This window comes from Octopus bimaculoides, chromosome 6 (genome assembly GCF_046866305.1).
Source record: "Octopus bimaculoides isolate indiv1 chromosome 6, ASM4686630v1, whole genome shotgun sequence".
NCBI classification, from domain to species: Eukaryota; Metazoa; Mollusca; class Cephalopoda; order Octopoda; family Octopodidae; genus Octopus; species Octopus bimaculoides.
The window spans coordinates 27,869,299-27,891,785 of NC_142933.1; the positions used below are offsets into that span (position 1 = coordinate 27,869,299).

The 22,487-nt window shown below is 37.2% G+C and overlaps 1 protein-coding gene across 2 annotated transcripts in view; it reads right to left on the minus strand.

Annotated features, from left to right (window-relative positions):
* LOC106869793 (polypeptide N-acetylgalactosaminyltransferase) overlaps positions 1 to 22,487 on the minus strand; it is a 164,534-nt gene that overhangs the window by 107,786 nt on the left and 34,261 nt on the right. For both annotated transcript variants that reach the window (XM_089353665.1, XM_089353664.1), the window contains exon 2: positions 16,854 to 17,215. In XM_089353665.1, coding sequence (XP_089209791.1) covers positions 16,854 to 17,056 — 203 coding nt within the window. In that variant the 5' untranslated portion in view covers positions 17,057 to 17,215. The remainder of the gene's footprint in view (positions 1 to 16,853; positions 17,216 to 22,487) is intronic.

Genomic DNA, 22,487 nt, shown 5'->3' on the forward strand with positions numbered 1-22,487 from the left:
AGGTACTGGCAACGGCCATGCTCAAAATGGTGTATTTTACGTGCCACCTGCACAGGAGCCAGTTCGGCGGCACTGGCAGTCCCTGATAGTCATTGGTGAAACATGAATTTTGTTAGAATTAGGTGCAGGTGTGGCTGTGTGGTAAGAAATTTGATTCCCAACCACATGGTTCCCGAGTTCAATCCCACTGGGCAAGTGTCTTCTTCAATAGCCTCAGGTCAACCAAAGCCTAGTGAGTAGATTTGGTCGACAGAAAGAAGCTCATTGTGTGTGTGTATGTATGCATGTGTGTGAGTGTGTATGCATGTGTGTGAGTGTGTATGCATGTGCGTGTGTTTGTCCCTTACCACCGCTTGACAACTGGTTTTGGCTTCTTTACATCAATATAACCTAGCAGTTTGGCAAAAGAGTCTAATAGTATAAGTACCAAGCTTAAAAACGTAAGAACTGGGTTGATTCATTTGACTAAAAATTCTTCAAGGTGGTGCCCCAGCATGGCCATAGTCTAAATGACTGAAACAAGTAAAAGATACGTTAAACTTATTATCACTTACACTGAGTTCTTTATTCTTAGTAAAGCTGACGTTCAGGGAGGTAAAAAATCCTATCTCTCTCTCTCCCCTTCTCTAACACTCCCTATATCTCCTTGTTTTCCTTTCTTAATAATCAATGTATTTATCATGAGAATAAAACAGATTTACTCACAATCCATGAGTTCAAAAGGTGTGTGTGTGTGTGTGTATGTGTTTATGTATGTAAGAGAATGAGAGAAGCAAACAAAAAGAGAGGGAGAGAGAGAGAGAGAGAGAGCAGACTAGTATTTTTTGAAACTTCATGTTAATTAAATATTCTTTTCTACTCTAGGCACAAGGCTCAAAATTTTGGGGAAGGGGGCCAGTCAATTTGATCAACCCCAATACACTTCGCAACTGGTACTTAATTTATCGACCCTAAAAGGATGAAAGGCAAAGTCGACCTTGGCGGAATTTGAACTCAGAATGTAAAGACAGACAAAATACTGCTAAGCATTTCGCTCGGCATGTTACCGTTTCTGCCAGCTCTCCGCCTTATGTTAATTAAATATTAAAACACAAAATGTTGACTACTGGTATAACAATGTGAAAGAATGACTGAATGTAAGAATAAAAGAACAGTTGAATGAAAACTGAATGACAGGATAACACTCAGCTATCACTAACAAACATTTATGACTTGGTGGCATGTACCAGGCTTTCACTAACTGTTTTAGAAGCCAATGTAATCTTGATCAAACATAGATACCCATTCACCTTTCTCAACATTTTCAGCTGAGTCAAATGGAGTGATGTGGAATGAAGTGCCTTGCCCGAGGACAAAATGCACCACTCAGTGTAAAATTTGATTGTAAGCCTAACACTCTAACCATGAGACCACATGCCTTCACATGACAGAATATTAACATAGAAAAAGCTGACACAGCAACTATTGAAATAGCTATGTGAATGAATGACTGAATAAAAGAATTGGTGAATTACTGAAAACTAACACACAAAAACACCGTACAGCAACTACTGAGATAACTCTATGAACAAACGATTGAATAAAAGAATGACTGAATTACTCAAGGAAAACTTGAAAGACAGAATATTAACACAAAACTGACTGGAATGACTTTGTAAAAGAATGATTGAATAAAAGAACTACAGAATGACAGACTGACATGATGATGGTTAAGAGGTGAGGGAGAAAGAGAGAGAGAGAGAGAGAGAGAGAGAGAGAGAGAGAGAGAGAGAGAGAGACAGACAGACAGACAGACAGACAGACAGACAGACAGGAGAAGTAACATTTAATCTTCTGATTAAATAAATGGCTGAATAATCAAAAGCGATATATAGAAGATATAAAATGAAGATTACAAGAGTTGAATTACCAACTCTGAAACAGTTCTGCCAAAGAAAGCTACCTGCAGTTACAGAGAAAAATCTGTCGTTATTCACCATTCTTGCTATGTTACTTTTTTGTGTGGAAAATCTGGCACAAAGAAGCTAATTCAGAAAGAACACTTTAAGGATTAGCTGGGATTTGAACTACATGTTGAATGGATTAAGGATATTTTTTAATACAAGAAACAGAATGAGGTGTATGTACATATAACTATAACTATATACACAACACATACATAAATACATGCACACCCTCTTGTTCACACAATACATACATACACAAATACACACACACACATACACTAATATATTCAAAGACGGAAAAAATTATCTAATTAATTATTTATGGGCATCTGTCTCATATATAGAAACAAAAAAGAAAGAATTAAAAAAGCTGAAGGAAAAAGAGAAAGGAAGAAGCTAAAAGAAGGAAGGAAAGAAACTAAGAAAGATACAAACAGACATAAACATACACATACATGTGTATATATACACATATATATATGTACGTGTGTGTACACGCGTGCATGTGTATCTTTCTTAGCTTCTTTCTTTACTTCCTTCAGCTTCTTCCTTCTCTTTTTCCTTTCACTTCTCTCTCCTTCTTTATATTTATATATGTAATGTCTGTATATATAGATATTATAGACGTGCTTACAATCGTCATCGTTTTAAGTCCATCTTTTTTATGCTCAAGGGGTCATCTCAACTCCCACACAAAACAGAATGTACCAAGTGCATTTTATCATAGCACCAGCACTAGAGAAGCTGCCATGTCTTAGTACTTACTCTATCAAGTTGGTACCGTGACGAAAGTGCATACAGTACAACCTCTGTTAAGTGTTTGATCCGAGGAAAAGCATTTAGCCATAGAAATCAAACAAAAAAACAAATGAAGCATACAAGTAATACATAAATCCTCTAACCTGCCTAGAAGAGCAGCAGTTCCAAATAAGAGCTGACTTGAACTATGGTGACCCATCCAGCCCATGCCAGCAAGAAAAGTGTTGTATGGGGAATCTGTACATGCCCATGATTGGCTAAGTGAACTATACTAGTTAGTATAAATGAGCATGCACAGAACAGTCTGAGAAGAGTGTCATATGTGCAGTCATAGTGTACAGGTCATAGGAATTATTGAAAAGAGATATCAATGAGAGCTTGTTGAAGATACACAATTGGAGAGTAATAAGAGAACATCAGGAACATTTGATATTGTAACAGTTCAGATGTAGGCGTAGGAGTGGCTGTGTGGTACCTTGGGCAAGTGTCTTCTACTATAGCCTTGGGCCGACCAAAGCCTTGTGAGTGGATTTGGTAGATGGAAACTGAAAGAAGCCCGTCGTATATATATATATGTATATATATATATATATATATATATGTATGTGTGTGTATGTGTTTGTGTGTCTGTGTGTGTCCCCCCCAACATCGCTTGACAACCGATGCTGGTGTGTTTACGTCCCCGTAACTTAGCAGCTTGGCAAAAGAGACCGATAGAATAAGTACTAGGCTTACAAAGAATAAGTCCTGGGGTCGATTTGCTCGACTAAAGGCGGTGCTCCAGCATGGCCACAGTCAAATGACTGAAACAAGTAAAAGAGTAAAAAGAGAGAGTAAAGAGAATATAACAGTGATGATGAGAAGTCGTATGTCATATCAAAAAGAAAAGGTAGAATGATGGTGATGATGATGATGATGATGATACTATATGTATAGCTCATCATCGTTTATGTCCATGTTCCACACTGGCATGCGTTTGACAGGATCCAGTGAACCTAAGGACTGCATTGTGCTCTAGTATCTGTTTCGGTATGGTGCCTACCCTCATCTGCTTTTTCTCATTCCTTTCCTCCATCCTTGCCCTTATAATGCTGGGATCCTGGGTCTCCTCTTACACAACCCATCACATCATCCTCACCATGCTGTCCTTCCCTTTCTCACTAACCACTAACACTAATATATTTCCTTTCTCCTGTTCCTTTCATTTTCCCTATAGTTACATACTGTTACTCTCTTTGTTACCTGCTCACAACTATAAGTGTGCTGCTTTCATACTTCACCCTTTCTCATCACCTTGCCTAAAACCATCTCTCTCTCCTGTTCTCTTTCAGGTGTAAGTGTCCCTTTGGTCTTACAAGTTGCAAGGTAACCTCACTAGTACTGGTGCCATAGAAAAAAAAGCACCCAGTACACTATAAAATGGTTGGCATAAGGAAGGACATCTAGCTAAAGAAACCATGCCACATCAATGCCTTGGAGCATGACATGATCCTCCAACTGGATCCTGTCAAACTATTTAATCCATGCCAGCATGGAGAACAAACTTTAAACAATACTGGAAATACCTATAAGTGCTGTATGATTTTATACATAGAAGTATATACATATATATTATTTGTGTACATGTCTATAGTATAGGTATAAACATATTAAGAATACACACACACACACACACACACACACACAATCTCATATATACACATATTTTTGTATTCAGCCACAAGATATTTTACAAATCACATCCATGCCTGTATAAGCATATTTTTCTAAACAAATATCAAAACTCTCTCTCTCTCGGTTCTCTCTCTCTCTCATGCCTGTCTATATATGTGTATTGTGAAGCAAATGTATGTGTATGTATTGTGCTGTGTGTGTGAATGTATGCACAGGTGGGTGAGTATTTGGGTGTGTGCACATGTACAGAGAGTAGTCTTTCCAAGGGTTCACAGTTCAGAAGGAATTAAATGATAATTAAAAACACACTCATCTGACCTTTAGCCCGAATTGTGAGAACTCTCCTCATTTAAAAAAAAAAAAGCAAAGTATTTTCACTAAGCTTGACATTGATTTATTTGGCAAGCACAAGAACCTTTATTTTGATAAGGGGCAGGGGCTACAATTAACTCACTCAACCTAAGTATAGCACAAAAATCCCAACCCCATCTGAGAAGTGTCCTTGCTCAGAATGTAGGAATAGCATGGGAAAACAATCAATGTTGTGTACTCACAAAAGACACAGTGACATCTCTGGCAGATTGACGAAGAACAGCCATGATTTTAGTATGTTAGAAAGAACAGCTAGCATTAAGAATACACATCAAATGAAGTCCATGTACTGCACAAAAAATTCATTACATTTATTAAATGCCTTAATATCAGAGGTGAGTTATTGTTATTCAGATTATAATTTCTGTACAAGGTTTAGAGTTTCTACAAATGGATAACTACTTATGCTTATCATTACTCTTATACTCTTAGCAAGGCTGAATGGTTAAGAACTTTGCATCACCATCACAAATCCCTTTTACTGTAACTGCAAGTCAGCTCATTCCTTGCGAGTGAAATTGAGTAAACTAAAACTGTGTGGAAACATGTTGGAAAGATTGTACTAGTAGTAATTTAAAGGTGCAGCCTTGTTACACTGTGTCATGCTGGTTTTACCTAAGAATTACATTAAGAATACGCATGTCTGTATATGGAATAATCAAACCACTACACATTAATTAATCCAATGATCAGATAGTTCAAATGCTCAATCATTGAAACCTTTATCACCTTTACTTCATACATAAAGCTTACAAGTTTCAATTCCATCTAGGACCAAGTACATAGCTAAGTACAAGTTTATATACGTATATAGCTTACTTGTTTGAATTCTATCTGGGACCATGTACATGGCTATGAATGAAGAAGCTAATATTTAAAGCTTACTTGTTTGGATTCTGTCTGGGACTTTTCTATATAGCTATGAATAAGCTAATATATAAAGCTTAAGAATAAGCTATCCAATGACAATCAGAAACTGAACTGTTCAAAATCTAGTGCAGGTGTAATTACTGTAAATGTACACTGTAGAGCAGCATTTTTCTAGCAGTACAACTTATCACAAATCAAGCTGTACCACTAAAATAATAATTTCAGAAATGATGTATCTATTTTCATTGGTGGAGAATTCAGAAATCACCAAGTATGATCAAACCTTGACTCAGAAAAAGTATGAACAAATGATAGAGAGAGAGAGAAACCAAATTGTTAAAGTTAAAGAACCAGATTTAAAGATTATGTTGTGAAACAATCATATTTAAATCATCATCAAGAATCAAGCTGAGGTCAAGGTTAACTCCTAACTGTTGTCATACTCATTTTCAACTGAGTGAACTAGAGCAATGTGAAATGAAGTCCCTTGCTCAAGGGCACAATGTGCCACTTGATCCCAGGGACTGAACCAACAACACTATGATCATGAGCCCAATACCTAAGACTATGTACTATCACATTATGTGTTTATGCAATCACAACATTACATCTGCCACACTAAAGGTTCAAATGCAACTTGCCAGTCAAAGCCCTTGTATAAGATAGTACAACTATAAGCTTTCTCATTAAACTCCCAGACTTCTTAAGCTCCTGTATAAGAGGAAATAACTAGAAGTAATAGCAATTTATTCATGTAAAACAGTTAACATTTCTCATTACAACTATTACAATTGAGCTGTCAAACCCACAAAGAATATATTGAGAACTGAAATGGTAAATTCTTTAGTTATCATTCCAACATCAAACGCATAGCCATTGAGACCACTAAGTTATTTCTATAACAACTTCAATAGCACAGTGTATACCAATCCTCTAAGATACTTCATAGGAATAATGTTTTAATTACAAGCGTATTCATAAAAGAAGATGAATGTGTTGATGATGTATCATCATCAATGGAGCACTGGTTAATGAAGCAATTATGTATTCTGTATCAATCAGTTTTTTCTGAATAAATATAAATACCAAGGTGTGTGTGTGTGTGTGTGAGGGGAATGCATGGGTGGGTAACGATAATAAAAAGATATTTATTAAATATGTGCAGTAGTTCTCTTCATCTCTGGAATCAATGACTGTAACTGTGAATATTTGCCAATATAATATAATAATATATATATAATGATGATAAAAGCACAGGCATGGCTCTGTAGTTAAGGAGTTCACTTCTCAACCATATGGTTTTGGGATTTTGTCCCACAACACCTAAGCTTGTGAATGAATTTGGCAGACAGAAACTGCAGGAAGCCTGTGTGTGTGCGTGTGTGTGTACATGCGCGTACATATGCACACACACACACACACACAAGTGTTGACATTTGAAGGCAGCAAGCTGGCAGAAACGTTAGCACGCAGGGCGAAATGCTTAGCAGTATTTCGTCTGCTGTTACGTTCCGAGTTCAAATTCCACCAAGGTCGATTTTGCCTTTCATCCTTTCGGGGTCGATAAATTAAGTATCAGTTACGCACTGGGGTCGATATAATCGACTTAATCCCTTTGTCTGTCCTTGTTTGTCTCCTCTATGTTTAGCCCCTTGTGGACAATAAAGAAATGACAAATGTAGACATTCCATGCTTACAACCATTTGAGTAAAATGGTGACGACACCAACAGTCCTTGTTGAATTTACAAGTAGTCGATATGAACTTTCAAAGACCTCTGGAATAAATAATATCTTACTTGAAAAATGGGCAAAGGTTGGCAACAAGAAGAGCATCATCATTATTATTATCATTTAACATTCACTTTCCATGTTGGCATAGGTTGGATAGTTTGAAAGGATTTGGTGAGCCCCAAGGGCGGTGTCAAGTTCCATTGTCAGCTTTGGCATGATTTTTACAGATGGATGCCCTTCTTAATGCAAACCACTTTAGAGTGTTAAATTCTATCTCAGATAATTCTCCGTCTAAGCCATGCAGGCAGTGGAGGCGGGGGGGGGGGGGGGGGGTGAATGCAAATAAACAAACAAATGCAAATGGTGTTTATTAAATATGGGTTCACCATGGGTGCCTGGCACATGCAAGTGTGAATATCTACCTGTCGTTATTAATATCATCACTACCATAATCACTTCAGTTTCATGTGGAACTCTTTGTCAATTAAAAAAACAAATAGAATTTGCTCATTTTACATCCCCTTTTTCATGCTATTTTAAATCAGAAAAATGCAAATTAAGAGCCAGGTGCCCTTCCTGTTGCCAATACTTAACTGTTTTTCAAGCAATTGGTACTTCATTCCACTCATCTTTGAACATAATAGAGCTTACAAGGTGATTAGCAGGATTTGTCAACAAGCATTACTGTTTTTGCTCAATGCGTTTTCATATATATATATATGTATATATATATATATATATGTAACAGTCGAAGACATGCATAGGCTTGAGAGAAATGATGTCAGCATGCTTCGCTGGATGTGCAATGTCAGTGTGCATGTTTGACAGAGTGTAAGCATCTTGAGAGAAAAGTTGGAAATAAGAGGCATCAGATGTGGTGTGCAAAAGAGACAATTGCACTGGTATGGTCATGTGATGCATATGGACAAGGACAGCTGTGTAAGGAAGTGCTGATCTCTAACTGTGGAGGGAACCTGTGGTAGAGGTAGACCCATGAAGACATCGAACGAGGTGGTGAAGCATGACCTTCAAACTTTGAACTTCACAGAGGCAATGTCTAGTGACCGAGACCTTTGGCGATGTGCTGTGCTGAAGAGGACCCGTCAAGCTAAGTACACCCATGCTAGTAACATATAAAAAAACAAATCAACTTTTGAACATTGGGCCTGACGGAGGCAAAGTGGCTGAGTTCCTTTCAAGCATTGGGCCTCATGGAGGCAAAGTAGCTGAATTCCTTTAGAGTGTTGGGCCTCACAGAGGTAAGATGGCTGAGTTCCTTTTGAGCGGGCCTCACGGAAGCAAGATGGCTGAGTTCTTTTCAAGTGTTGGGCATTATGGGGGCAAAGTGGCTGAGCTCCTTTTGAGTGTTGGGTTTCACAGAGGCAATGACCATGATCTTTGGCATTATGTCGTACTTGAGAAGAAGACCCATCAAGCTGAGCAAAATCACAGACGTGGTGTCACACAAATGGCACCTGTACCGGAAGCATGTAAAAGCACCCATTACACTCTCAGTGTAGCCTCAGGCCGACCAAAGCCTTGTGAGTGGATTTGGTAGACAGAAACTGAAAGAAGCCTGTTGTATATATATATATATATATATATATATATATATATATATATATATATATATATATATATAGATATATACATATATATATATATATATATGTATGTGTGTGTATATATGTATATGTCTGTGTCCCCCACCAACTGATGTCAGTGTGTCTACATCCCTGTAACTTCATGGTTCAGCATAAGAGATCAATAGAATAAGTACTAGGCTTACAAAGACTAAGTCCTGAGGTCAATTTGTTCGACTAAAGGCGATGCTCCAGCATGGTCGCAGTCAAATGACAAACAAATAAAAGAATATACATATATACATATATATATATATATATATATATATATATATATATATGTATATATATATGTATACACACACACAATAGGCATCCATACAGTTTCCATCTACTAATGTTACAAGATCCAAGATCACAGTAGAAAACACTGGTTCAAGGTGCCATACAGTGAGCTAGATCTCCAGACCACATAGTAACAAAACAAACTCTGTATCAACACACCCATGCTTACACCTGTACAAAATTAAATTTGTTTACTGCTTGTTCTTCTGTTCCAAAATGCAACAATTTCATGCTAAACTGTATAACTTCTGTTACACAAGATAATCAGTGATCCTCTATATAATCACTCAATCTGATAGGAATAGAACCCAACTCTTACACAAATTACATCCTACTATCATCGTCAATGTTTTTAAATTTGCTTTCCGCGCAGATATGGGCTGGACAGGACATTTTAACCCTTTTGTTACCGTATTTATTTTGAGATGCTCTGTGTTTCTTTGAATTACTTTAAATATAACAAAGAATTTAGTAAAATAACTTAGTTATCATTTAGCTAGTGTTAGGAACATAAATTGTGACTAAGGTTTGGTGAAAGATTTTAATTCACAACTTATAAAAACAAGACATTTGTACTCAGAGCCAGAGCCGGTTTCAGCCGGGTTGGTAACGAAAGGGTTAAGGAAGTGTTTTATGAATGAGTGTCCTTCCCAACACCAATTCTTTTCATTGCAACATGTAAAAATAGTATACTTATTTTAAAAATCAGGATATGCCTGATATTCAGATCATACCTTCCAATAATGAATAAAGACAAGTTGCATAATATAGGTCACTTCCTAAAATATCTACACGAAAAAACAACAAGACAGACAGGATGGTCAAGGCCAATGGGTAATCAATTTCAATGCCTTGCAAACCTCTGTTACTTGTTTAACACAAGCTAGCACAGGAAACCTCAATATAGCTGCTCAACCTGCTAAAAAACAGTGTCAAAATCACCCTTAAATCATATGCTACAGTCTTCAAAATAGAATTCATTGGAGAATCAAGTCCAAGACGTCTGGAAATAAGATAGAATTAGTACATCTTTGGTCATAAACCTGACCAATCAGAGCTAACCTAGAGCTGACAACAACAACAACAACAACAACATGTTCCTTAACAGCAACACTAAAACAAAATTCAACAAACTCACCAAACAACATTCAATACCAAATTTGATGACTGATAAGCTCTGGCAGCTAATCATAGGAATTAATAATTACAGTAATTTCTCACTATCACTCACTACTTCAATCTTAATTAATTAAGCAAACACAATATTCTATTTGAACACTTTATATAAAAGCCTAATCAACTTAATTTTACTTTATTTTTTTATGTTTATATATTATATAGGTCAGGCATAGCCATGTGGTTAAAGAGATTCACTTTGGAACAGCATAGGTGAGGGTTCATTCCCACTGCATGGAGATTGTTGGCTGAGGAGTTCCACAATAGTCAAGAGTTGATCAATGCCTTACAAATGAAACATGGTAGACAGAAACTAGAAGAGCCCCACTCTGTGTATGTGTGTGAGAGAGAGAGAGAGAGAGAGAGAGAGAGAGAGAGAGAGAGAGAGAGAGAGAGAGAGAGAGAGAAAGAGAGAGAGAGAGAATGAATGTATATATATGTGAGTGCACTTAATTATGTGCCTGAGTGCACAGAAAAAGTATCCTTTGCAATCATCCATGAAAGCATTCCAGGTTGTTTATTGTTCGTTTGACTGGAGAAAATATTACTTTGCTTGGAAACAGATGAGGGATGGAAACAGATGAGGGATGGCAACAGAGTGTCCTGCCGTAGAAATATCTCCTTCAACAAGGTCATCATCTGACCGTTGCAAAGTAAGGAAAGACAGAACATTAAAACGCTGATGATGATGATATTATAAAAATGGTAATAGACATTAAATAAACAAAGAAATGAATGAATAAATGAATAACTAAACACGGGTAAGTGAAGAGTTAAAAGAAATTAGTTTGATTCCTCTATAGTTCCATCTCTCTAAGGCATCTCTTTTGCTTTTGTAACAGTTTACAATGATACTGTTAAAACTTGTCATTGGGTATGACACCTTCTTGTACAACTTGATTAACTATCAGGATGTATATCATGCATCCTACCTCACCAGATATTTTGAGCATTCCTGCAACTATCCTTCATGAAAACAGCTTTCCCTCTCTCCATGGCCTTGAAACACTTTATCGCCCACACTGCTGTCAACTTGAATTGCTGGTTTCTCCATATGGATCAGTATGAGACAAACCTTCTATATCCCACTTATTCTTCAAGAGCTCAGCAGTCTCCCACAATAGCACTTCCATGCCACTTTCTTGTTTTCCATATCAATGGCAAGTATCTCTTCATTTCTGCCTCACTCCCAGCCAAGTATACCTGTTGCTTAGTTGTTCTTCAATTTGATAATGTTCCCTACTACTTGCTTCTTTCTAGGTTTTTCAAGCTTGTCTCTCAGCCTTTACTGTCCTATCAAGCATGTCATTCTACCACCATGGTATCTTCAATTTAGCTGGAACTTTGCCCCTACCATATATCTGATCTATAGCCCTAAGCAGGATATTTCATAGAAATTTCCAGTTGCCATCTATGCTACAGGTATCTAAATCAGTCTCCCTACAGTTGTATGCACCAGTCAGAATTTCTCTAAACCTGTTCCCAACTGCTGAATACAAGAAAGAAAGAGAAAAGTAATAAAAATAAAATTTAAAAAAACAAGGTCTCCAACCAGATAGTGTAAAGATTCATTTATTAATGTATTTCAAAGATTGTATAATGTCTCTCCTGTGAATTCCTTTGCAGTCCTTTGTTTATGTACTCATTATTAAACAAAATGTGTTACAATTAATACAGATAATCAATATTGGTAATTGATAATCTGGTGGCTAATTCGTTTGTTTTCATAATCGAAAACAATACCATGTGTTTGTATTCTTTGTGTATTCTTTGTTACACTGAGTCAAAACCATGCAGAAGATGTATGCGTATGTATATCCAAGTGAATATGGACACAAGCATAACAATGAATGCTGCATGGCAATGAATGCAAGCATGACTATGAACACAAGCATGGTCATTTGAGCAGGCATGGCTATGAATGCAAGCATAGCTATGAGTGTATACAAAGCAATGAGGTTAAGGTGTTCATTTTAGAATCACATGGTTCTTGGTTTGATCCCACAGCCTGTCACCTTGGACAAATGTCTTCTACCTAAGCCTCAGTGGACCAACACTTTAAAAGAGGACTTTGGTTGATGGAAACTAACTGAAAGTCCATCACATGCATGTGTGTTTGCATGTGAGCATGCTTGTGCATGTGTCTTTGTCCAATGTGCATCAGCAAAGGATATAAAAGTAGCAAACTAGTAGAGCCATAAGCATGTCAGACAGAATATTTGCAGTATTGACTCTGACTCTCTGTGCTCTAAGCTCAAATCCTGCCAAGGTCTACTTTGCTTTTCACCCTTTCAGAGGTCAATCAAGAAGTACCAATTCAGGGCAATGGATTGGCAGAATTGAAAAAAAATGTTGCACCAGGTTTCTTGTGGTATTTGTTCTAGCACTTTGCATTCTGGGTTCAAATTCTACCGTGGCCTCCTAGAGTATTAGACTTAATCCATTGCTCAGTTTAACACCACCACCTGACACCTTCAAATCCCTTTTGTGGAGGAGTCCATTCTCTTGCAAGCATTTGAGCCAGGTATCCAGTTTGAGGATATTTTCTCCATCCCACCAGTCTTAGAGGACCTGTAAAAGGTTATGAGCACTGCTTTCTTTCCTGACTAAAAGATTACAAAAATCAGCAACAAAGCTGAAAAACTAGTTCTTCTCAAAGTCCCTTCTGATATTTACTTTAGACCAAGTTACAAACATTCTCTTGACCCTCTCAATGTCAGAAACAAAATGAACCACTGACTTTTCACCAATCAAAAAAATAAAATTTTAAAAACACAAGAACTTGTCTGTGTTATATATATGCATGTATTTATTTTGCTTGCATCTATTCTTTCCAAAATTATGTACATTTGTACATCGTTGGAGACATACCTACCCACCTACATTTTCTGTTCTATCCCTATTCTCTCCCTCCCCACCTCTCTCTCTCTCTCTCTCTCTCCCCAGATGGGGAAGTCATGTATTCACCTCATCAGCAAGCCTGCTCCTGTCCCTTTGTCATATTTTCATATCCCTCAATACTATAACCCACTCAGTATTTGGTCACATCATCAGTGCTGCTGTGAAGTGGTTGCTGTTAGGAAGGGAATCCAGCTGTAGAAGTCCTGCCAAAGCAGACACTGAAGCTTGGTGCAGCACTCTGGCTTGTCAGTACCTATCAAACCATCAAACCAGTGCCAGTATGGAAAAGGGGTGTTAAATGGTGATAATTACAACTGGAGATCCAAATCAAGGTTAAGCAATCACCTGTGAGGCAAACTGGGGAAAGCAGATTTACATAGTATTTCCAAACATAAAACAACAGATGTGGTGAGATTTGAACTGCTAACTTCATTGAACACTAATTTAAGACCTTAGCTTCATAGCCACTGTGATCCTCAAACCCAGAGATGCTGGTAATTTACTTAAGTCTTCTTCCAATGTTTTACATTCACTTTTTCCATATTGCCAGGGGCTAGATGAATAAACATGTAAAATCCAACAGAACAAAGACTTAAATTGGGAATCCAAGGTAACTAGTGGTCGTCTATGAGGAGAACAATTAATTCATAACAACATCTGATATGTTCAGTTGCTGTAAGCCATGGAGAATCAAACTTTTTTGGGCCTTGTCCTTTTCTAAGAGTGAAAAATTGAGAGAGATAGCAATGATGTCATTTGGGTTGTTGACAAGTAAAATGTAGGCATGTCTGTTCACCTACAGCTGAAGTAACAATATCACTTTTTTTTTTTTTTCAGATAGCAATGGTTGTTGTGATGGGGAGATAATAATATCTAATGTGTTCTTCCCCTTCTTTTTTTAATTTTAGAGAAATTTTGCAGCTGTTTCAAACAGCCTAGGCAATGCATATAGGCTCTCCCACAGATGATGATGATGTCTGCAGTGGTGATCTTGATAGCATTTGTAATGTTTGTTAATAGTCAAGATAGCGGTGATGTATGTGACCGTGGTGGTAGTGAAAATAGCAGTAAAGGTGGTGGTGGTGATAATGTGGTAACAGCAGTAGTGATAGCGAAGGAGAGGAGGTGGTAGTAGTGGTGTTGGTGGTGGTAGTAGTGGTCATGGTGGTGGTAGTGATAATGAGTGAGGTGGAGAATGGCAAGTGTAGTGGTGCTAGTGATGATGATAACAAATGAGATAACAGGAGGTGTAGAAGAGGGTGGTATTGATAATGAATGTGATAACAGCAGCAATGATGTATAGCTGATGGTGTATATGATGGAGTTGATGGAGTAGTGTTGTGGTGATGTTGAGGTGATGATAAAGAAGAGGAAGGGCAAGAGTAGGAGGCAAAAAGGAAGGAAGTTGAGGCAATTTAAGAAGGAAAAATTAATTTAGGGGATTTTAATAGAGCAGATTAAGATGATTAACATTAAATATAGAGATTATGTAAAGATAAGTATAGAGGTTAATGTCTTAAACAAACCAAGTAAACTGTATACTCTTTTATTCTTTTACTTGTTTCAGTCATTTGACTGTGGCCATGCTGGAGCACCACCTTTAGTCGAGCAAATCGACCCCAGGACTTATTCTTTGTAAGCCTAGTACTTATTCTATCGGTCTCTTTTGCCGAACTGCTAAGTTATGGAGACGTAAACACACCAGCATCGGTTGTCAAGTGATGTTGGGGGGACACCCACAGACACACAAACATACACACACACATACATATATATATACATATATACGACGGGCTTCTTTCAGTTTCCGTCTACCAAATCCACTCACAAGGCTTTGATCGGCCCGAGGCTATAGTAGAAGACACTTGCCCAAGGTGCCACGCAGTGGGCCTGAACCCGGAACCATGTGGTTGGTAAGCAAGCTACTTACCACACAGCCACTCCTACACCTATCTTGAGTATTTAACTGTTACCTCAGTCTGTATGTGTAGTTATGCATGTGTGTGTGTGTGTGTGTGTGGTGCTTGTGTCTGTATGTGTGTGAGTTGTACACATCACATACCTTTTTCTTTTACAATCATGTCATTCCATGTTTGATTCCACTGAACTTTAGGCAAGTGTCACGGTAGACTTGGGTCAATCCGAACCTTGTAAATGAAACTGAGTAGAGGGAAACTGTGGGGAAGCCTGTTGGAATGACTTGATCATTTGTTTATTCGTGTAATGCTCATTTTTGTATACTAGTATGGCTCTGATGGAAATTGATTTTGAAGCCGAATTTCACTGCTGGATGCTCTTCCTGTCACCAACCTCATCCGTTTTTCAGGTAAAGGGTTTTCAGATTCCATAAGTCAGTGGAAACACAAAGTGACTGGTCACTTTGTCAACATGGAATGTAAACATCACTGTTTTGCTCAAAATGGTGATAAACAAAACACCAACATTTAAACACAAAGTTGTTTACTCAGGAAAGCATACTCTGAGTAGACCCATTCAACATCATCTGTTGCCACTCTCACTCTCACTCAACTTTCATTAACCACACAAGAAAGCAGTACCACCTTAACCCTCACCTTTCTCTTTAAGTGGCACTTAAAGAAGATGATAAGAGAGCTTGGATAAACAAGAAAATGCCTGCCTTTAAACCATTCAGAAAAGTTCACCACACTACTTCTTTTGCGACTGCCAAGACTGGCTGTATTTCTTTCCCAAAGAAAGGTTGCATGTCAATTTTTCACAATAGACTTGGCTGATAGGCAGTGCCATAAGTATGGAAAGTAGATGTAAAATAATGATAAATATAGCTGATTTAATCAACCTTTGCACTTGATTGGTAATTAATTGAACAGCCCTCAAAGAGATGAAAGACAAGAACCAACTACAGCTGGATATGAAATCTAAGCCTGCGTAAGGTTGGCACACTATAGCCATTTCTGTAGAGCCACTGCAGTAATGGCAGCAAAGTGAGGAGACATCATCTGTGGCCCAGGGATTGGAGCATGTCGGTGATCAACTTGATGCCAATCAGTTGAGTAGCTTTATATTTTGTTGGGAGTGGAGAATAGTTTAAGATCTCTGAATGTGTAGTAGCAGCACTATCTGGAACAGTAAGTACCTCATTGTGGGTCTCACTTCAACTTTGTAAAGTGTAAGTAAGTTGTTAAGGGGCTGAAGTATTTTCTGGCTGTGAAGTCTTTACTTGAATGGTACTTATTTTATCAATATTGAAAGATGAAGATTTAAAGTTCATTCCAGCAGGATTTAAATCGAGAGAGTAAAAAGAAATGAATAGGTGCCATAAGATATTTCTTGTTTTGAAACTCCACATACCAAAAACTAGCCTTTCTCTTTAGTGTTATGCTCAGGTCTTTCCTGTTGATGTTGACCTACAAAAACTCAACCTCATCAAAACTATAAACTCAGAACATAACACACTCCATTTTTCTCCACTTTCGCTGCTCTAGTACGACAAGAGAAAAAACAATGTTAACTTACTGATAATTTCGGTCATCTGGTAGATCCCTTGTCATCTTGACGCTATCACTTGCAGCTTGATTAAATTTGTTCCTAGCATAGCTGTCCTCTCCTGGTTTCAGTGCCTTTTTGGCAATGTATTTATCAGCATCAAACTGACTCCAGTGCACTTTACCTGAACTGTCCATTTGTTGTATGTTTACAACACTACCTGTTGTGTCCATCACAAGTTGTGGTTCAATAATAATGTTACCCTCCACCGGTAACCTTTCCTTATGGTGAAATGCATTGTTGTGATTAATGTTCTTGCTTGGCGACAGTGCGCCATCTTGTCTATCCCCAGGTAATCCATGGTCACGTTGCCACTCCAATTCTCCAATACCCTGAAATTAATAATAACAAAAATCATTAACATTAATCTTTTCACATACGCATGAGGCAAACAAAAGTACAGAGAAAGGAAAAAGTTCTGTCCTTTGAAATTCCCCCACACCAACACCAGTACATTAGTACATGGATGGAACTGATTTTTCTAACATAAACTACACAAGGAATTGAACCTGGCACACAACTATTTCTTTTACTCTCCTACCTGTATGCAATATTAATAATATCAAAAATAATGAGAGAGTCCCTTGTGAAGATCTTTCCGCTGTCTTTCTTTGGCCGGGAAGGGCAGGCAATGTTTCTTTGTCTATTGACCTTAACAAAAGAGGTTGTGTGGTGGACCAGATTGAAAGGACTGAAGACAGACACTTTCCTCTTTGGCCAAACCCTCATCAACTTTTTCAAGTTTCACTTGAAAAAGTAAAGTGAGGGGAGAAAGGAATGTGCTGCCCCCACCACCCCAGCAAATTTGTTGAAAGGTGGGTGAATGTGGAAAGAATGGTTCAAGTGATCAGACCTACTCTAAACATGTGCCTGTAGACAATGTGGAGAGAGCACTTGCCTTAGTGGTAAGGACCTCTGCGGTTTTGTGGGGTTTCCACAGGCAGCCTTAGGAACTCTCCCCTTCATTTGGAGAATCGTTCACTGTTAAAATTAGTATTTTGCTAGTTTTATTTACTTTTTACACACCTTTCATATAACCCCACATTGTATTATTTTGCATTGTCCCCAATGTTACTTGTGAACCCTTAGTGATTAATAACGAAAACAATTATTATTATTATTATTACTATCAAGGCAGTAAGCTGGCAGAATCATTAACACACCAGACTAAATACTTAGCAACATTTCTGCGGACCTTATGTTCTAAGTTCAAATTCCACAAAGATCAATTTTGCCCTTTCATCTTTTTGGGGTTGTAAAAATAAGTATCAGTCGATGTAGCTGACTAGCCCCTCGCCACAGACCTCCAGGCCTTATGCCTATAGTAGAAACAGTTATTATTATTATTATCATTATAAAAGATGGTAAGCTGGCAGAATCGTTAGTACACCAAACAAAATGCTTAGTGACATTTCTTCTGGCTTTACGATCTGAATTCAAATTCTGCTGAGGTCGACCTCACCTTTCACTCTTCCAGGGTCAAAGAAATAAGAACAAGTCAAGTACTGGGATTGATGTAATCAACTAGTCCCCTCCCCACATAAAAAAAAATACAGGCCTTGTGTCTAGAGCAGGAAAGATCATTATTATTATGGTTATTATTATTATTATTATTATTATTATTAAAGTGTCAAGCTGTCAGACTTGTTTCTATATTGGATGAAATACTTAGCAGCATTTCTTCCAGTGCTTTACATTCTAAGTTCAAATTCTACAGAGATCAAATTTGCCTTTCATCTTTAAAGGGTCAATAAAGTAAAGTACCAGTCAAGTACTGGGGGGTTAATGTAATTGACTTATTCCTTCCTCTAAATATCGCTGGCTTTACACTAAAATATGAAGTCATTATAAATAATAATATTATCATTATTATTAAAGTAGTGATTTGGCAGAATTGCTAGCATATCAAACAAAATGATTAACAGAATTTCTTCCAGCTGTTGCTTTTATATTCCACATTCTCTCAACATTTATTCACAAGTCTGCATATTTTACAACTTTCTCGGGGTGTTGGATCGACAGATTTGTTAGAACATTGGACAAAATGCCTTGCAGTATTTCTTCTGGCTCTATACATTCTGAGTCAAAATTCTGTTGCAATCAACTTTGCCTTTCATCCTTTCCAGGTCAATAAAATATAGTACTATCCCACAAGTTTGAGAAGCTCTGGGTCTGTCCTACACATCACAAGCAATATTCAGGTGTATGGTTTTGTGGTTGAGATGTTAATTTTACAACTGCAAATTTTGGGTTCATTTCAGCAATACAGTACTATAAACGAATGAATTCTATTATAATCTTTGGCTGATCAATACTTTGTGAGTGGCTGATATATCAGTTGTATGAAACCATTGATGTCAATTTCATAACTGAAAATATATCATCACCACAATTTTACCTTTGTTTTCCATGTTGTCATGAATTATCATAGCCAAAGTTAGCACCTATTCTGAGGTACTACGCAGCAAAATGGGTTGGAGGCCAACATCTCACCATTTGTTTCTTTTTTGGTTTTTAAGGGTGAGTACACTTCCTTATACCAACCACTTTACAGAATGTACTGGCTGCACATCTTATGTAACACCATCATTATATATAAAAGTGAGTGTGTATTCCAAAAGGGGTCAGCCACCTAGGTCCAGTTAAGAAAACTCCTTTACAAAACAAACTAGCTTAATTAACAAGGTAAGTGACCTTTCCAAAATTCAACTTTCCAAAATTCAAACCTACAAGCATATTTTCAGAGCAGATCAATTCCACTGAAACCATTCATGCCATTCTCTTCCATTTGTCAGCAAGTTTTCAGATGAGCAATATTTCCCTATTTACTCTTAAAAAAAGTGGCACTTGAAAAAAATGATGAAAACTTAGCCTTCATTCTCTCAATTTTGTCCACCAAAGCCAAGACAAACCCCGTCAAAGGAAGACAGTAGAGGAATCTGCATGATAAACTTGGCCAATAACCAGATCAGTTGTACATGAAACAGAAGCTTGAGATGTGTCCTACAAGTAACAGATACTCTGGATCTGTCATACACATTACAGACACTGTTTGATAACTTCACAAGTCAGTAATAGGATATGACTATATGGTCAAAAAGTCAGTTTTGCAAACGCATAATTTTGGGTTCATTCTCACAGGATAGTAATGTGGGCAAATGTCTATTATAGCCCCAAGCAGACCAATGGCTTGCAAGTGAAACTAGTCTACGAAAATTGTATAGAAGCCAGTTGTGGGGTGGGGTGAATGCGTTTTGAGTGCATACTGTATGTGGTTAGGTCTTCTCATATGTCTCAACAATGTTTACACAGTGTAAAACAACATCATTGCTAAGGCATTGCATTAAATGCAACACAATTTCAGCTAACAGAAGGAGAGGCCCATAGTTAGTTTTGATCACCCAATTTTACTCCAAAATACATGAAATATGCACTTCAGACAAAATTCTGTATCAAGTTGCCACTGCACAAATATAACACAAGATATCTGGGTTGTGCTGATACTTCATACACTCTCTAGTATTGATAATATTAGATTACAACTTTGACTTGGTAATGACAAACAAACTAGAAATAGAGAATGAAAATTTTCCTTGGGCTTGACTACATGAAGATACAACAAGCTAATGCTGGAATAAATAAGAAAGCGCCTGTGCTTAACAATAAAGCACTATCCTAGATTAGCATTGTATACAAGTAAGCCTAAGAAAATTATCTAACTGTTTGTAGTCCCACTTCCAAGACTTTTCAAAGTTTGCAGGCTAATCTTCATAAAGAAGAGTTTACTTCCTTTAGAGCCTTTCTCAAGTTATAACAATTGTTACCTGTATCTTAAGAACCTAGGGCAGATACTTTCTCTGTTTTCAAAAGTTAATCTGGAAAATGCTTTTTTTTTTTTTTACACTATAATGTCCTGTATGCTTTATGGTGATGATGTAGGCATTTGTTTTTGTTATTAGCTGCTACGGCTGACTCTGCCTTTCATCCTTTTGGGGTCGATAAAATAAGCACCAGTTGAGCATGGATGTGATCAACTTGCCCCCTTCCCTTCTACCAAATCTAGAAAGATCCTTAACCCTTTAGCATTCAAACTGGCCATATCTGGCCCAAATATTCTACCTGTTCTATGTTCAAACTGGCCAGATTCAGCATCTCGCACATACTCTGCAATGTCATTCTAAAAATAAGCAATCACATCTTTGAAATTTCTAAGCTATGAGATAATACATGATCAATTATATAAAATGTGAATAAATAAGCATTATATTTGTCAGAGAAAGCTGAATGCTAAAGGGTTAATCTTACAGGATTGCTCTTGGACTCTTTCACTGTAATATGGTAACTAGGTGGGTGTGGTATTATTATAGGCAATGTAAGAAATTAACTTGACTTTTATCTTTAAAAATATTTTGTAGAAACTACTTCAATTTCAGATGAAACAGAATGGTCTGAAACAAAGAATTAACACCATCTGTAATTTTCTTAAAATGCCAAAAGTAGATAGTTTTATATTCCTGTCCTATGGTGCTTAGTAGTTAAAGTTGATATGGTACACAAAATCTGATGATTTATTTGGAATCAGTGCCTTTCCACTAAAATTAGCCTAAAACTGCCTTCACTTTGAAATTGTTTACAGACCAGTGTAATGTAGCCCTAGATATCTAAGACAGGGTGGGTTGATGGTCACAACTGGAATGCTTATGATCATAAGTCTTCTGGATCATAAATAACCTGAGGCTATAAACCAACAACAGCAAACAAACAAAAAGAAAATATATATAACTATATGAGAGGAAACACATGGAAAAATACTGTTATTTGCTATCAATAAGGTGTTCAGATAACAAGTGACCTACTTGAAGTTATCAAAATAGATTAGTTCAAAGAAAAACACTTAGATACAGAGATGGTAGGGCAGAGGTGGTTGAGACAAGGATACTCAGTATTGTACGATTGATATTATTATCATTAAATAGTTAACAAGATAAACTGTAAATAACTGACTTCATGTGACTTCAATTTCTCAAACTATATATGACAAAAATCCATATATAATAATAGTAACAGGTATAATACACATCATGATTTGGGCACCTAAGTTGACTTCAAACTCAAATATGTATAAAACAACTACCACAAGAGTATATAATCTACAATAATCCATTACATTAGATTTTAATGTTTCACTTAACAACAACAACAACCCTTTCTACTATAAGCACAAGGCCTGAAATTTCGGTAGGATGGGGTAGCTGATTACATCAACGCCAGTGCTCAACTGGTTCTTATTTTATGGGGCCTCAAAAGGATGAAAAGCAATGTTGACCTCAGCAAAATTTCAACTCAGAAATGTGAAGACAGACCAAATGCCAAGCATTTGTCCATTGTGCTTGCCACCTTAACAGCAACAAATGATAACATTCTGAAACATAATAAAGCTATCAACATCATCGTTATGATTTTTGAACGTCTACTTTTCTATGCTTGCATTGGTCAGATGACATTCACAGGCAATTTATCAACAGTTGGATGCTCTTCCTATCACCAAACAAGGAAATCTTCTCTCATGTCCAGATATGTTTTCACAGAAGACTGGAAATAATC